Here is an 18,250-nt window from a genome sequence, read left to right on the forward strand (position 1 = left end):
GAGAGATAGGTGCGTGCAACATGGTAGGTTTTACAATTGGGGGAAGGGTAAATACGATGCTGTAAGACAGGATCTGAGGAGCATAAGTTGGGAGCGTAGGCTGTCAGGGAAGGATGTTGTTGAAATGTGGAACTTTCTCAAGGAACAGGTACGACGTGTCCTTGATACGTATGTACCTGTCAGGCAGGAAAGAGATGGTCGTGTGAGGGAACCTTGGTTAACGAGGGAGTTTGAATGTCTTGTAAAGAGGAAGAAGGAGGCTTACATAAGGTTGAGGAAACAAGATTCAGACAGAGCACTGGAGCTATACAGGATTGCCAGAAGGGAACTGAAGAAAGGGATTAGGAGAGCTAAGAGAGGGCATGAAAAATCTTTGGCGGGTAGGATCAAGGATAACCCCAAGGCATTTTATGCTTATGTGAGAAACATGAGAATGACGAGAACGAGGGTAGGTCCGATCAAGGACAGTAGTTGGAGACTGTGTATTGAGTCGGAAGAGATAGGAGAGGTCTTGAATGAATACTTTTCTTCAGTATTTACAAATGAAAGGGACCGTATTGTTGAAGAGGAGAGTGTGAAACGGACTGGTAAGCTAGAGGAGATACATGTTAGGAAGGAAGATGTGTTGGGCATTTTGAACAACTTGAGGACAGCCAAGTCCCCTGGGCCTGATGGGATATATCCTAGGATTATGTGGGAAGCAAGAGAGGAAATTGCAGAGCCGTTGGCAATGATCTTTCCATCTTCACTGTCAATGGGGGTGGTACCAGGGGACTGGAGAGTGGCGAATGTTGTGCCCCTGTTCAAAAAAGGGAATAGGGATAACCCCGGGAATTACAGGCCAGTTAGTCTTACTTCGGTGGTAGGCAAAGTAATGGAAAGGGTACTGAGGGATAGGATTTATGAGTATCTGGAAAGACACTGCTTGATTAGGGACAGCCAGCACGGATTTGTGAGGGGTAGGTCTTGCCTTACAAGTCTTACTGAATTCTTTGAGGAGGTGACCAAGCATGTGGATGAGGGTAGAGCGGTGGATGTAGTGTACATGGATTTTAGTAAGGCATTTGATAAGGTTCCCCATGGTAGGCTTATGCGGAAAGTCAGGAGGCATGGGATAGTGGGATATTTGGCCAGTTGGATAGAGAACTGGCTAACCGGTCAAAGTCAGAGAGTGGTGGTAGATGGTAAATATTCAGCCTGGAGCCCAGTTACAAGTGGAGTTCCGCAGGGATCAGTTCTGGGTCCTCTGCTGTTTGTAATTTTTATTAATGGCTTGGAAGAGGGAGTCGAAGGGTGGGTCAGTAAATTTGCAGACGATACGAAGATTGGTGGAGTTATGGATAGTGAGGAGGGCTGTTGTCGGCTGCAAAGGGACTTAGATATGATGCAGAGCTGGGCTGAGGAGTGGCAGATGGAGTTCAACCCTGTCAAGTGTGAGGTTGTCCATTTTGGAAGGACAAATAAGAATGCAGAATACAGGGTTAACGGTAGGGTTCTTAGTGAGGTGGAGGAACAGAGGGATCTTGGGGTCTATGTTCATAGCTCTTTGAAAGTTGCCACTCAGGTGGATAGAGCTTGTAAGAAGGCCTATGGTGTATTAGCATTCATTAGCAGAGGGATTGAATTCAAGAGTCGTGAGGTGATGTTGCAGCTGTACAGGACCTTGGTAAGGCCACATTTGGAGTACTGTGTGCAGTTCTGGTCGCCTCATTTTAGGAAAGATGTGGAAGCTTTGGAGAGGGTGCAGAGAAGATTTACCAGGATGTTGCCTGGAATGGAGAATAGGTCGTACGAGGATAGGTTGACAGTGCTAGGCCTTTTCTCATTGGAACGGCGAAGGATGAGGGGTGACTTGATAGAGGTTTATAAGATGATCAGAGGAATAGATAGAGTAGACAGTCAGAGACTTTTTCCCCGGGTACAACAGAGTGTTACAAGGAGACATAAATTTAAGGTGAAGGGTGGAAGGTATAGGGGGGGATGTCAGGGGTAGGTTCTTTACCCAGAGAATGGTGGGGTCATGGAATGCGCTGCCTGTGGGAGTGGCAGAGTCAGAATCATTGGTGACCTTTAAGCGGCAATTGGATAGGTACATGGATAGGTGCTTAAGCTAGGACAAATATTCGGCACAACATCGTGGGCCGAAGGGTCTGTTCTGTGCTGTACTGTACTGTTCTATGAAAAGGCAACATCTAACTTTGGCCAACTAACAGAAACCACCAAGAGGACTCAAGAAGCTGCACCCTCAATGCATTGCCGCATGCAGTAAAATTTACATCTACCAAGATCAAAGATTCAATCATGCTCGACCCCAGTGTCTATGATATCCTCTTAACATATAGAATCTAATCTAATAATCTAATCTAATCTAATCTCCCTAAATATGGAGTCCCCCAAGACATAAGTTCTACTTCTATTTCCCTTTCCCCTCTAAGCAGCTGGGACAGACTCTGCGCCAGAGACCTGCACACAATTGCTTACCCCTGGTAAGTCATCCCTCAAAACAATACCCAATAAACTATGATTATCGACGGAAAAAGTGGGCGGCACGGTGGCACAGTGGTTAGCACTGCTGCCTCATAGCGCCGGAGACCCGGGTTCAGTTCCCGCCTCAGGCGACTGACTGTGTGGAGTTTGCACGTTCTCCCCGTGTTTGCGTGGGTTTCCTCCAGGTGCTCCGGTTTCCTCCCACAATCCAAAGATGTGCAGGTCAGGTGAATTGGCCATGCTAAATTGCCCGTAGTGTTAGGTAAGGGGTAAATGTAGGGGTATGGGTGGGTTGCGCTTTGGCGGGGCGGTGTGGACTTGTTAGGCCGAAGGGCCTGTTTCCACACTGTAAGTAATCTAATCTAATCAAAGGCAAAGTCATCAATAAAGTAATCCATTCTCAGGCAAATATGCAGAGCTTGTAGGAGCTAATCAAAACTGCCTTGGGCACAAGACTAGAAGACGGCATTATTCCCACGGTTCTGGGAGTTAGTTTATGCTAAGAAACTGTGGTGGGCGTGTACCCAAGATCTGATTCAAGGAAGCTGTTAAAAGGGACATGAAACCCTCACCATCAACCTCGACATGTGGCAAGCCCTAGCTGGTGATCAAAGCAAATGGCAACACTGACGGTGGGCAGGGAATTCGCCACCATGCGTTTTCAGAAGCTCCAGAGTCCTACCAACTCTGCAAACGCCGCGTTAGCAGCATATGTCCCATCCTCCAGCAGGGGGCAACCTCATGAGTGCGGCAGGATTTGCTTTGCCAGATTCGGCCGGTTCAGCGATCAGAGCATGTGCAGAGGATGACCTTGCCTGACCTCACCAACAGCTGAGGCTGCATTCCCATCACCTCCTACTGGGGAAGGAAGCAGCACTGCTCACAACCAATTCAGTCAACCAAAGCCCTTGCCATCTGATTTAAGTGCTTTTGGAAGCAAGAGTCACTGTCATTATACAGAAAACATGGAAGCCATTTTGCAAGCAGTAAGTTCCCAGAAACAGCAAGTTCCCAGAAACAGCAATGTGATATTGGCTAAATAAAGTAATTATCTTTTAGTGACGCAAGGCAACAGATAAATATTGGCCGGGACTTTGCATAGGAGAACTAATGGATGTAGAAAACATAGATTTTCAGAAGACCTTTGATAAAATCCCCCAAGGGAGGCTGGTTAGAAAGATTAAAGCACATGGGATAGCAGGTAAATCACTGGCACGGATGAATGATTGGCTAACAGACAGAAACAGGGAGTAACAATGATTGGCTCATTCTCATGTTGGCAGGCTGTTAACGAGTGGGGTACCTCACAGATTAGCACTTGCACCCCAGCTGTTCACAATATACATCAACGATATGAAGGTGGGCACCAAAGGTAATATTTCCGTATTTGCAGATGATACAAAGGTAAGTGGAAATGTGTGTCATGAGAAAGATGTATAACAGCTTCAGGAAGTCTAGGATGGGTGAACAAAAGGGCAAGTATATGGCTGATGGAACGTAATGTGGAAAAATGTGAGGTCATCCACTTTGGTCAGAGACATAGATGTGCAGAGTATGTTATAAATGGTGAGAGATTGGAAAGTGCTGAAGCACAAAGAGAGCTCGGTGGCCTTCTGGGTAAGTCACTGAAGGGTGGCACGCAGGTGCAGCAAGGTTAGATTGCACCGGGGAGTAGTGTGTGCAGTTTCGGTCTCCTGATTTCATTGTCAAGGAGGGAGAGCAACGAAGGCACACGAGACTTGTTTCTGGTCTAGCAGGACGGTCCTATGGAAAAATATTGGGCAAACTGGGGCTGTATTCTGTCAGGTTCAAAGAATGAGAAGTGATCTCATTGAGAGCTACAAAATACTTAGCGTGATAGACAGAGTAGATCCTTCCCTTCCTCAGGGACTCTAAAACTAGGGAGTAATCTAAAAATAAGGGGACATGCCACGTACGTCCAAGATTAGGAGAATTTGTTTTTAAACTCGGAGGGTTGTAAACCTCTAAAATTCTCTACCACACTTTGTAGGTTGTCTTTGAGCATGTTTAAGTAGAGATTGAGACATTTCTGATTATCAGTGGTGTACAGGGTTATGGGAATGGGGTGGGTTAAAGGTACTGATCAGGGAGGAGAAAGTGAGGGCTGCAGATGCTGGAGATCAGAGCTGAAAATGTGTTGCTGGAAAAGCGCAGCAGGTCAGGCAGCATCCAGGGAGCAGGAGAATCGAAGTTTCGGGCATAATTCCTGAAGAAGGGCTCATGCCCGAAACGTCGATTCTCCTGCTCCTTGGAAGCTGCCTGACCTGCTGCGCTTTTCCAGCAACACATTGTCAGCTCTAAAGGTACTGATCAGCCATGAATGTATTGAACAGTGGAGCAAGCTCGATGGGCTGAAGGGCCTGCTCCTGTTCCTGTGAGCCCTTCCAAAGAGTTTCTTTACCTTCCACACTCACGTGCACATTAAGAAAATGGTATTGTCTTTTTATTCCTTACTGCTGAGAACTTGTTGTCTCCTGCTGGAGCCATGTGACCGCGGTTCCACCCGCTGTGGAGATAGTCTTCGTTCATTGCACGGAACAGCGGCGGAATGTCGGGATCCGGTTTAAACTTGCAGTGCTTCCGATCTGCTTCCCCTGTGTCAAAACGGATCCCAAAGTGAACACACTCTTACCGGTAGCACTGGGACCTGTCAGCTCCCCTCAGGTTTTTCTCCTGCGATCTATTATTAATCAAGAAATCAAACACGACATAAAGAAAAAGGTGGGAGATTCTGCCCAGCTCGACACCTCTAGTTCAGCAACAAGGGGCGAAGATCGCTGCTGAGCTCTCGATAACGAGAGGGGGACAGACCTAGGGTGATCGGCAGAAGAACCAGAGGTGAGAAACAGGAGAAGCCTTTTTTTGATTAATTCTGTCTGACAGGGTAGTGCAAACATCATCAAAAGGGAGCTGCAGAAGTTCTTAAAAAAATATGCAGAAATGCTCTCCAAAAAGAACCCGCACATTCCCACTGGGCCAAATGGTCTCCTGCGCTCTACTCTTCGAACGTTTTGTTATTCCTGAGGGAAAAAACCGCCACCAGGACAGAACCCCACTGGTCCTCACCTACCACCCCACCAATCTCCGTGTACAGCGCATCATCCGCCGTCATTTCCGCTACCTCCAAACGGACCCCACCACCAAGGATATATTTCCCTCCCCTCCCCTATCAGCATTCCGTAAAGACCACTCCCTCCGTGACTCCCTCGTCAGATCCACACCCCCCACCAACCCAACCTCCACTCCCGGCACCTTCCCCTGCAACCGCAGGAGGTGCAAGACCTGTGCCCACACCTCCCCCCTCACCTCCCTCCAAGGCCCCAAAGGAAACTTCCATATCCGCCACAGATTCACCTGCACCTCCACACACATCATCTATTGCATCCTCTGCACCCGATGTGGCCTCCTCTATATTGGGGAGACAGGCCGCCTACTTGCGGAGCGTTTCAGAGAACACCTCTGGGACACCCGGACCAACCAACCCAACCACCCTGTGGCTCAACACTTCAACTCCCCCTCCCACTCCACCAAGGATATGCAGGTCTTTGGACTCCTCCATCGCCAGACCACAACAAAACGACGGTTGGAGGAAGAGCGCCTCATCTTCCGCCTAGGAACCCTCCAACCACAAGGGATGAACTCGGATTTCACCAGTTTCCTCATTTCCCCTCCCCCCACCTTGTCTCAGTCAAATCCATCGAATTCAGCACCGCCTTCCTAACCTGCAATCTTCTTCCTGACCTCTCCGCCCCCACCCCAGTCTGACCTATCACCCTCACCTTGACCTCTTTCCACCTATCACATTTCCGACGCCCCTCCCCCAAGTCCCTCCTCCCTACCTTTTATCTTAGCCTGCTGGACACACTTTCCTCATTCCTGAAGAAGGGCTTATGCCCGAAACGTTGATTCTCCTGTTCCCTGGATGCTGCCTGACCTGCTGCGCTTTTCCGGCAACACATTTTCAGCTCTATTCCTGAGGGAGTTTTGTTATTCCTGCGCTTTGTGGAAAAGACTCTGTCTCAGTTCTGGAGTTCAGCTCTTTTGTCTGTGTTTGGCCTTCATTCATCTTCCCCAAAACCCTTGAACTCTCTATAATTCAAAAATCTGTCAAACTCGATCAGTGATCCAGCATCCACTGCTCTCTGGAGGAGGGAATCCCAAAGACTAATGACAATTGGGGGAAAAAAAATCCTATTTGATTTCAGATAGTCAACATGGTTTCGTCAAGGGCAGGTCGTGTCTCACAAACCTCTGAGTTTTTTGAAAAGGTGACCAAGCATGTGGATGAGGATAGGGCAGTTGACCTGGTATACATGGACTTCAGTAAAGCCTTTGATAAGGTTCCACATGGTAGGTTGTTGGAGAAAATGCAGAGGCATGGAATTGAGGGTGATTTAGCAGTTTGGATTAGAAACTGGTTTTCTGAAAGAAGGCAGCGAGTGGTGGTTGATGGAAAATATTCAGCCTGGAGTCTGGTTATTAGTGGTGTGCCACAAGGATCTGTTTGACATTTTTATAAATGACTTAGACGCAGGCATAGGTGGATAGATTAGTAAATTTGCAGATGACACTAAAGGGTGGAGTAGTGGACAGTTTGGAAGAATGTTACAGGTTGCAGGGGGACTTGGATAAACTGCAGAATTGGGCTGAGAGGTGGCAAGTGGAGTTCAGTGCAGCTAAATGTGAGGTGATGCACTTTGGGAAGAATAACAGGAAGGCAGAGTACTGGGTCAATGGAAAGATTCTTGGTAGTGTAGATGGGCAGAGGGATCTTGGAGTCCATGTACATAGATCCCTGAAAGTTGCCACCCAGGTTGATAGTGCTGTTAAGAAGGCGTACGGTGTGTCAGGTTTCATTGGCGGAGAGATTGGTTCTGGAGCCGAAATATCATGCTGCAACTATACGGCCACACTTGGAATATTGTGTACAGTTCTGGTCCCCATATTTTGGGAAGGATGTGGAAGCAGTGCAAATGTTGCTGAGGAGATTTACCAGGATGTGGCCTGGTCTGGAGGGAAGGTCTTATGAGGAAAGGCTGAGAGACTTGGATCTGTTCTCATTGGCAAGAAGAAGGCTAAGGGAGGATTTGATAGAGACATACAAGATGATCAGAGGATTAGACAGGGTAGACAGTGGGAGTCTTTTTCCTCGGATGATGACATCACTGTGTACGAGGGGGCATAACTACAAATTGAGGGGTGATAGATTTAAGACAGATGTCAGAGGCAGGTTCTTTACGCAGAGAGTGGTAAGGGCGTGGAATGCCCTACCTGCTAATGTAGTCAACTCAGACACATTAGGGGGATTTAAACAATCCTTAGATAAGCACATGGATAATTTTGGGATAGTGTAGGGGAACGAGCTGAGAATAGTTCACAGGTCGGCTCAACATCGAGGGCCGAAGGGCCTGATCTGCACTGTATTGTTCTATGTTCTATCTTAAATAGAGATTAAATTATTTGTAAACTATATCTCCTAGTTCTAGATTTTTCCATGAGGGGAAACATCTTCACAGCATCTACCCTGTGAAGCCTCCTCAATATCATATCACCTCTCATTCTCCTAAACTCCAATAAGTATAGGCCCCACCAAGCAAATGAAATTGAAGGTGGCACAGTGGCTCAGTGGTTAGCACTGCTGCCTCACAGCACCAGGGACCCAGGTTCGATTCCTGCCTCGGGTGACTATCTGTGTGGAGTTTGCGTGTTCTCCAGGTGCTCCAGTTTCCTCCCACATTCCACCTTCTGGTGACTGCGCAGAGTTTGCACATTCTCCGTGTGTCTGCGTGGGATTCCTCCAGGTGTTCTGGTTTCCTCCCACAGTCCAAACACGTGCAGGTTAAATCACCCATACTGTCCAGGGAAGTGCAGGTTACGTGGATTAGACATGGTAAATGAATGGTTTCAGGGATAGACGGGGTCCGGGTCTGGTTGGGATGCTTTCCAGAGGGTCTGTGCAGACTTGATAGGGCCAAGTGGCCTCTTTCTGCATGGTCGGGATTCCATGACTCTAACCATTCCTGAATTGTTCCCAACGCAAGTATAACCCTCCATAAACAAGGAGACTGACATTGTGCACAATTCAAGCCTGATCCTCGATTTGTCCTGTTAAATCACCAGGCTGGTGACAGAAATCATTTTATGCTTCATTTGAAACCTCTCCCTCCTGCAGTTTTGAATCGTCTGCCCACCTTTGGAAAACGCTGTATGAAACAGTGACTTTGCAGAGATAGAGAGCGAGGAAGAGGGTTAGCGAATGATTAGTTCCTGGCTTAGGACAGTAGCACAAACATCAGGCAAAGAACATCAAGAGGTCTGACTTCACAATCTGTACCTTGCAGCTTTTCTTTTGTAATATGTTCGAGAACCCATCGAGGAGTCCTCTTGGCCTGATCATACGATGATATGTGATTGGTGCAGTAGTGAATATCCGAGCCTATCACAGGCATGCCATACTTTCCCAGCAGGCTATCTTTTGTATGCTCTGTGAAGAGAGATGTCATCAGTTGTGAGCATCGGTTGAAAAAATGAGGCAGATATTAATACAACTTTCAACAATTTTTAAATAAAGTCAATCAACTGACAACCAGAGTGACATTAGCACTGCACAGATATGCACTATTACTTTGTTCACGTTCATTGGATAGTCAGCCTTATAATAAAGTATTCTTACTAAACTGTGTGCACTGATAACAGAGCCTTCTGAATGATGTATTAACATTGAGTACAAGTGAGTGGCACCTTCCAAACCCACCTGGAAGGACAGTTGTAGCAGATACATGGGAACACCACCTCTTGCATGTACCTCTCTAAACCACTCACCAGACTGACTTGGAAATCTATCTCCTTTCCTTCACTGTCATTGATCAAAATCTTGGAATACTGTCCCTAAGGGCATTGCTGAGTCTACCTGTAACACTGCAGCTCACCCCCGCCTTCTCAAGGGCAACTAGGAACAGGCAGTAAATGCTGGCCCAGCCAGTGATACCCATGTTCCATGAGAGAATATTAAAAAAAAACTTGAGCTCATGGAGCATGTGGTTATTAGCCCTCCTGCAGTTGTCTCACCTGTGCTAAACAGAGCAGAGGACAATTTTTAAACTTAATTCATGGAGATGTGGGTGTCCTTGAGAAGGCTAGTGTTTATCACATAGCCCTGAGTGCCCTTGAGAAGGTAGCCATGAGCCAACCTAGTCCATGTGTTGCAGATCCAGCTGAGAATGTGTATTGGGTATAAGCTGGCCGGGGAAGAGTTAAGTTTTCAGTTTTGTGAAACAAGAGGTTCAGCTGAGCATGACTGAGATCAGATAAGAACTTACAGTTAACAATGAGGTGCTGGAGGTAAGGGTAATGGGTTAACAAGGTAGAAAAGCAGTCATTACATAGATCCATTTAACAATATTGGAAGCATTCAGTATGCAAAGCCAGCTAACAAGGGGAAAGTATCCATTGTATGAATCCAGTTAACAAGGTTAAGAACATTGATTGTGTAATAGTAAAGGGCTTAGTCTCTGCTATTGATACTCGTTGATTAAAACGGTCACCCAATTAATATGTATGTTGCCTTATCTGGATGCTCCTCCCTGTAAAATGACTATATAGTTCATTGAGAAACTGCTGCTCCAGAGAAGACCGAGAACTCATGTCTCAGTGCACATGGGCGATCGTTCTCCCTCCCTCCCTCCAGGGCCCAGAATAAAGATGAAGGAGGTAAAACTACACTGTGTCTCTGCACATTTTGCTTTGACTGAAGTGGGGGTAGGAAATGGGATGACACAGCCACAGTCCTTTTAGACATGGAGTTCCACATTTTCGGTGTAACTTTGAAAGAATGGAGATATATTTCCATATCTGGGTGGTGTATGACGTGCACTTGGAGATAGTGGCATACCAGTGTAATACATATCTTTTGACCATAACACATAGGAACAGAATAGGCCATTCGATCATGGCCTCTATCTACTTAATCATTTTAAAGTTGGATTAATTGCACTTGCTGACAGTTAAACAAAAATAACTTGCATTTCTATAGCACCATTCACAAGTTTGAATACTCCATGAGCTCAAGTTTTGTTTAAATATTCTCTCATGGAACATGGGTATCACTGGCTGGGCCAGCATTTACTGCCTGTTCCTAGTTGCCCTTGAGAAGGCGGGGGTGAGCTGCAGTGTTACAGGTAGACTCAGCAATGCCCTTAGGGACAGTATTCCAGGATTTTGATCAATGACAGTGAAGGAAAGGAGATAGATTTCCAAGTCAGTCTGGTGAGTGGTTTAGAGAGGAACATGCAAGAGGTGGTGTTCCCATGTATCTGCTACAACTGTCCTTCCAGGTGGGTTTGGAAGGTCCTGTCTGAGGATCCTTGTTGAATTTCGGTAGTGCATCTTGTAGATAGCGCACACTGCTGCTACTGAGTGTCGGTGGTGGAGGGAATGGAAGCTTGTGGATGTGGTGCCAATGCAGCAGGCTGCTTTGTCCTGGATGGTGTCAAGCTTCTTGAGTGTTGTTGGAGCTGCACCCATCCAGGCAAGTGGGGAGTATTCCATCACCCTCCTGACTTGTGCCTTGTAGGTGGTGGGCAGGCTCTGGGGTGTCTGGAGGTGAGTTACTCACCGCAGTATTTCTTATCTCTGACTTGCTCTTGTAGCCATAGTATTTATATGGTGAGTCCAGTTTAGCTTCTCATCAATAGTCAACCCCAGGATGACAACATCACTGGGCTCTCATCAAGGCTCCTTCGTTTTTGTGTCTTCTTTGTGTCTACGTTTTACCTGGAAACACCTCCTGAGACACCTACAGACTGTTTGTTTCGATGCTAAGTAGGAAACACACTTAAACGTAAAGGGCATTGGAGTGGGGGCAGCATGGCTACAGAGTCGGTCAGTGGACCAGTAAAACCTCAAGTGGGACTTTCACTTCCGTGTGGAGTTGGCCTCTGGTGGCAGCATGGCGTGGGCTAGCTTAGGCCGGAGTGGGACACTCTCTCAGTGACATGGCGTGAGCTGCTGTAGTGCAGAGTGGAACACTCTCTCAGCAGCATGGTGTGGACTGGTGTAGTGCAGAGGGAAATGATAGTAGCAGAAAAGGAAAAGTTGGACTTTCTTTAATTTTTTAAAATTTCATTCTAAGTTAATGTTAATGTGCGGCGTCAGCACACACTTTTCACTGTATTTTATATAGAATACACATGACAATAAATAATAGTATAACAATGTCAAGGCCCTGGTTAATTCTCTGGGAAGCCAGGCTCAAACCCCACCATGGCAGTTGGTGGGATTTAAATGTGAGAAAATCCGAATTATAAAAGTGGTTCATGAAATGGTGACCAGGACAATGATCATCTGGTTCATTAATGTGCTTTAGGGAAGAAGACTGCTTTCCTGGCCTGACCTAAATGTGACTCAATATAGTTGACTCTTATTTAATCTCTGGGCAATTAGGGACAGGTAATTTGTCCATCCCATGATAAATATTGGCCAGGTTGACAGTATTGTCAAAGGGCATCAGGTAAAATATTGAGTTACATCTACATCACCCCAACCCCGATGTCCAGAATTCGAGACGGCCCACCTCCCCCTCCCAAAATCACACCCACCAACCTCACACTGGGCCTGCCTGCCCCACCCCCACATCCAGGATTGGACCTGCCCCTCCCCCCCATCCAGGATTGGACCTGCCCCTCCCCCCTATCCAGGATTGGATGTGCCCCTCCCCCACATCCAGGATTGGACCTGCCCACCACCCCCCCATCCAGGATTGGACCTGCCCGACCCCCACATCCAGGATTGGACCTGCCCCTCCCCCACATCCAGGATTGGACCTGCCCACCACCACCCCCCCATCCAGTATTGGACCTGCCCAACACCCCCCCCCCCCCCACATCCAGGATTGGACCTGCCCAACACCCCCCCCCCCCCCACATCCAGGATTGGACCTACCCGTCTTCTCTCCACCAGCCCCCCCAATCCACGATTGGACTTTCCCGTTCTCCCCCCCCCCCCCCCCCCTCCCCAATCCAGGATTGGTTCTGCCTGCACCCCCCCCCCCTCCAAACACAGTATTGGACGGCTCCATTCCCTCCACCCCTCCCTCACTCTGGATTTGGTTTGACCCTCCCCCCTCTCTACTCCCGGCCGGTCGGCCCCTCACCTCGCTGGTCGTCCTCCTGTTGCTGCAGCCTGTACCAGTGCAGGGCTAGTGCACAGCCGGTGGAGCCAAGCAGCGATCCGGTCAGGAAGCCGGACACGAACCTGTGCCCAAAGCCGCCGCCTCCGCGTTTCAACCCTCGGAGTAGCCACATGCCGCCCCTGCCCGCCATTGCGGTCCCTGTCCGGGCAGCGGCTGTAACCCGGGCCCTAGACCCTGTCCTCCAATGACTTCGCCACCTGGCGGCTCGGAGGACCAGTGCTCGTGTCCGTGCTGATTGGTGAGGGGCCGCGATCGCCCTCCACGTGCCGCGCCACCTACAGTCCGGAGGACTTCCAAGCCTGGCCTCGCCCTCCACGTGCCGCGCCACCTACAGTCCGGAGGACTTCCAAGCCTGGCCTCGCCCTCCACGTGCCGCGCCACCTACAGTCCGGAGGACTTCCAAGCCTGGCCTCGCCCTCCACGTGCCGCGCCACCTACAGTCCGGAGGACTTCCAAGCCTGGCCTTTGCAGCCCCGACCCCAGCACCGGCCACAAACACAAAGCCCTCCAGTTCTGAAAAGCCTCATTGGGGTCAAAGCACGAACCCTGTTGCTTTCACCGCAGACCTACCAAGTTTTTCCAGCGCGTTGATTTTGTTTTAAATTTCCAGCATCCGCATTGCCTTGTTTTTCTTTCCCTAGCGTGACTCCGACGGCAGCGTCCCCTAGTGCTCGGCGGACTGCATCCGTTCGTTGCAACTTTCAAAAGTGAAGGTGTGCAGTTAACTATTTGGTGAATACAGGAGATTAGAGTCAAGAGTGTGTTGCTGGAAAAGCACAGCAGGTCAGGCAGCATCCGAGGAGCAGGAGAGTCGACTTTTCCTGCTCCTCGGATGCTGCCTGACCTGCTATGCTTTTCCAGCACCACATTCTTGACTGTAAACTATTTGGCCCAACATATGAAGAATATTTAATTTGGATCGACTAGTTCTTGCAGCATTTTGCAAGGATCGGACTGCTCTGTTTTACATTTTGAGCTTGTTTCACGCACGCAATACTCTTCCGCCAGAGAATGGTGTAACTGGCTCCAGTTTCGATGTACAAAAGGTGGAGAACAGTTGCAAAACACAATCCCTTATCACCTCAGTCAGGCAGATTTCCAGAACCCTCTCCAACAACAGCAAATATTTCATCGATTTAGCATCTTTAAACGTCACCCCAACGCTTCAATTCACTGAACAATTTCAGGCTATGATAAAGAATATATCTAAAATTCAGAAGTCACAATAATAAGTTGACACAGCCGTCACAGAAGTGAAATGGAAAGGACAAAATCCAGAACGGGAGTCAGAAATGAGATTTTTTTTCCCCATTTAACATTAGAGCAATGATCGCGGTTTGGTTGGAAGGAGTTACAGATTTTCGACTTGAAATTCATTAAAGGTTGCCACGCTCAGATACGGGCTAGCTGTGAAGAAATAGATAGTAATGGAAGAATCTCGAGCAAAAGTGCTGGAGAAATTCAGCAATCTGGCGGTGTTTGTAGAGAGGCGAAAAGTGTGGCGCTGGAAAAGCACCACAGGTCAGACGTTTCAGGCATAAGTTTCCGACTTTCTCCTAGTATCTGTGGAAGTTAATATTTCGACTCTGGTGTGACTCTTCTTTAGAATGTGACATCGGAATTGAAACAAGAGTAGAAATTGTTGGGGGAAAAAAAACACTCAGCAGATCTGGCAGTATCTGTGAAAAGAAAGAGTTAATGTTTCGGGTTCAGTGACCCTTCAGAACTGGAAATGAAATCAGCTGTAGTTCGACTCCATCAATATGAGACTGTAGTACTGTATTCGGAAAAAAATGACCCGTGGGTAGAATTTAGGAGCTTGCGGTGTATCCCTACTTCCGCGAGCTTCCTGGATCACAGCCAAATCGTGCAAACTGGCAACGATTTCCACAAAAAATGGTGTAGCGATGGCGACTACGTTGCCCACAATGCCATGCGCAGGTGAAATAGCCCTATTCTGTAAATGGAACGGTTCAGTCAAGCAGCTGATGGGGAGGGAGTATAAAATAGAGTGGTGCTGGAAAAGCACAGCAGGTCAGGCAGCATCCGAGGAGCAGGAAAATCGACGTTTCGGGTAAAAGCCCTTCATCAGGAATGGCCACTCTAATCTACACTCCGGTTTCCAGCATCTGCAGTCCTCACTTTGCCCTGATAAGGAGGGTGACAGAAGTCCCCATGTGGAGAACTACAGCTCAGAGTCTACATGGAATCTGCTGATTGATAAAGGACCCCCGCTAAATTTTCAAAACGCTCATTTGAAAATCTAAAACTATTATAAAAACAGCAAAAGCTGATTTGCTAAGGCGGTATCTGTGGAGCAAGAAACAAAATTAAAGATTTAAGTCCAATATGACTTCTTCAGAACTCTGTTTTGGCTTCCTTCCTCTTGTCCTTCAAGTTCCTGATTTACAGTTATTGGTCAGAGCACAGTATAGGAGTTGGGAGGTCATGTTGAGACTGTACAGAATATTGGTTAGGCCACTTTTGATTACTGTGTGCAATTTTTGATCTCCCTCTTGTAGGAAGGATGTTGTGAAACTTGAAAGAGGTTTCAGTAAAGATTTACAAGGATGTTGCCAGGGTTGGAGGATTTGAGCGATAGGGAGAGGCAGAATAGGCTAGGGCTGTTTTTCCTGGAACTTTGGAGGCTGAGGGGTGACCTTATAGAGGTTCATAAAATCACGAGGGGCATGGATAGGGTAAATAGGCAAAGTCTTTTCCCTGGGGTGGGGGAGTCCAGAACTAGAGGCCATAGGTTGAGGGTGAGAGGGGAAAGATTGAAAAGGGACCTAAGGGGCAACTTTTACATGCAGAGGGTGATGTGTGTATAGAATGAGCTGCCAGAGGAAGTGGTGGAGGCTGGTACAATTACAACATTTCAAAGGCATCTGGATGGGTATATGATGCAGGATGGTGCAGGAGGGAGGGTTTTGGATTCTTGGATAATTGGGGCTCTTTCTGGGGTAGGTGGGACCTCTATAAGCAGGATGGTCTTCATCTGAACCAGAGGGGGGGAAATTCGCTAAGACTACTGGGGTGGGTTTAAAATAGTCCAGCAGGGGGATGGGAACCAAAATTGTAGTTCGAGTATAGAAAAGGTTGAGAGTAGGAGGTCCAAAATCAAGTTTCAGGGACGCAAGATGGCACCGGCAAGCAATAAGTTGGTTTGAAGTGTGTCTACTTCAACGCCAGCAGCATCCGGAATAAGGTGGGTGAACTAGCAGCATGGGTTGGTACCTGGGATTTTGATGTTGTGGCCATTTCAGAGACATGGTTAGAGCAGGGACAGGAATGGTTGTTGCAGGTTCCAGGATTTAGATGTTTCAGTAAGAACAGAGAAGATGGTAAAAGGTGGGGGAGGTGTGGCATTGTTGATCAAGGACAGTATTACGGTTGCAGAAAGGATGTTTGGGGACTCGCCAACTGAGGTAGTATGGGCTGAAGTTAGAAACAGGAAAGGAGAGGTCACCCTGTTAGGAGTTTTCTATAGGCCTCCAAATAGTTCCGGAGATGGAGAGGAAAGGATAGCAAAGATGATTCTCGATAGGAGTGAGAGAGACAGGGTAGTTGTCAAGAGGGACTTCAACTTTCCAAATATTGACTGGGAACACTATAGTATGACTACTATAGATGGGTCAGTTTTTGTCCAGTGTGTGCAGGAGGGCTTCCTGACACAGTATGCAGACAGGCCAACAAGGAGCAAAGCCATATTAGATTTGGTACTGGCCAGTATTAGACTTGGAAGTAGGTGAGCACTTTGGTGATAGCGATCACAATTCTGTTATGTTTACTTTAGTGATAGAAAGAGATAAGTGTATACCACTGGGAAAGAGTTACAGCTGGGGGAAAGGCAATTATGATGCGATTAGGCAAGATTTAGGAAGCATAGGATGGGGAAGGAAACTGCAGGGGATGGGCACATTAGAAATGTGGAGCTTATTCAAGGAAAAGCTCTTGTGTGTCCTAGATAAGTATGGACCTGTCAGGCTGGGAGGAAGCTGTAGAGCACGTGAGCCGTGGTTTAAGAAGGAAGTGGAGTCTCTGGTCAAGAGGAAGAAGAAGGCTCATGTTAGGATGAGATGTGAAGGCTCAGTTAGGGTGCTTGAGGGTTACAAGGTAGCCAGGAAAGACCTAAAGAGAGAGCTCAGAAGAGCCAGGAGGAGACATGAGAAGTTGTTGGCGGATAGGATCAGGGTTAACCCTAAGGCTTTCCATAGGTATTTAAGGAATAAAAGAATTATGAAAGTAAGATTAGGGCCAATCAAGGATAGTAGTGGGAAGTTGTGTGTGGAGTCAGAGGAGATAGGGGAAGCACTAAATGAATATTTTTCGACAGTATTCACTTGAGAAAATGACACTGTTGTCAAGGAGAATACTGAGATACAGGCTACTAGACTAGGTGGGATTGAGGTTCACAAGGAAGAGGTATTAGAAATCCTGCAGAGTGTGAAAATAGATAAGTCCCCAGGGCCGGATGGGATTTATCCTAGGATCCTCTGGGAAGCCAGGGAGGAGATTGCTGAACCTTTGACATTAATCTTCAAATCATCATTGTCTACAGGAATAGTGCCAGAGGACTGGAGGATAGCAAATGTGGTTCCCCTGTTCAAGAAGGGGAGTAGAGACAATCCTGGTAATTATAGACAAGTGAGCCTTACTTCAGTTGTTGGTAAAGTGTTGGAAAAGGTTATAAGAGATAGGGTTTATAATCATCTAGAAAAGAATAATTTGATTAGAGATAGTCAGTACGGTTTTGTGAAGGGTAGGTTGTTGAGTTCTTTGAGAAGGTGACCAAACAGGTAGATGAGAGTAAACCGGTTGATGTGGTGTATATGGATTTCAGCAAGGCGTTCGATAAGGTTCCCCACAGTAGGCCATTGTACAAAATGCGGAGGAATGGGATTGTGGGAGATATAGCAGTTTGGATCAGTAATTGGCTTGCTGAAAGAAGACAGAGGGTGGTGGTTGATGAAAAATGTTCATCCTGGAGTCCAGTTACCAGTGGTGTACTGCAAGGGTCGGTGTTGGGTCCACTGCTGTTCGTCATTTTTATAAACGACCTGGATGAGGGTGTAGAAGGGTGGGTTAGTAAATTTGCAGATGACACTAAGGTCAGTGGAGTTGTGGATAGTGCCGAAGGATGTTGTAGGTTACAGAGAGACCTAAGCTGCGGAGCTGGGTTGAGAATTGGCAAATGGAGTTTAATGCGGACAAGTGTGAGGTGATTCACTTTGGTCGGAGTAACCGGAATGCAAAGTACTGGGCTAATGGTAAGATTCTTGGTAGTGTAGATGAGCAGAGAGATCTCGATGTCCAGGTACACAGATCCCTGAAAGTTGCCACCCAGGTTGACAGGGTTGTTAAGAGGACATACAGTGTTTTACCTTTTATTAATAGAGGGATCGAGTTCTGGAACCATGAGGTTATGTTACAGCTGTACAAAGCTCTGGTGCGGCCGCACTTGGAGTATTGTGTACAGTTCTGGTCACCGCATTATAAGGAGGATGTGGAAGCTTTAGAAAGGGTGCAGAGGAGATTCACTAGGATGTTGCC

General features: G+C 47.4%; 1 protein-coding gene across 1 annotated transcript in view; it reads right to left on the bottom strand.

The window, feature by feature from the left end:
- The window catches only part of exog (exo/endonuclease G), a 52,919-nt gene extending 39,459 nt beyond the window's left edge, over nucleotides 1-13,460 (bottom strand). Inside the window, exons 1-3 of the mRNA XM_043690785.2 lie at nucleotides 12,659-13,460; nucleotides 8,843-8,992; nucleotides 4,963-5,102 (exon numbers count right to left, since the gene is read on the bottom strand). Coding sequence (XP_043546720.2) covers nucleotides 4,963-5,102; nucleotides 8,843-8,992; nucleotides 12,659-12,827 — 459 coding nt within the window. The 5' untranslated portion in view covers nucleotides 12,828-13,460. The remainder of the gene's footprint in view (nucleotides 1-4,962; nucleotides 5,103-8,842; nucleotides 8,993-12,658) is intronic.
- Nucleotides 13,461-18,250: the final 4,790 nt, after the last annotated feature.

Source organism: Chiloscyllium plagiosum, unplaced genomic scaffold, assembly GCF_037043375.1.
Source record: "Chiloscyllium plagiosum isolate Xiang-an unplaced genomic scaffold, Cpla_swu_hap1 HiC_scaffold_5, whole genome shotgun sequence".
Classification (NCBI taxonomy): Eukaryota; Metazoa; Chordata; class Chondrichthyes; order Orectolobiformes; family Hemiscylliidae; genus Chiloscyllium; species Chiloscyllium plagiosum.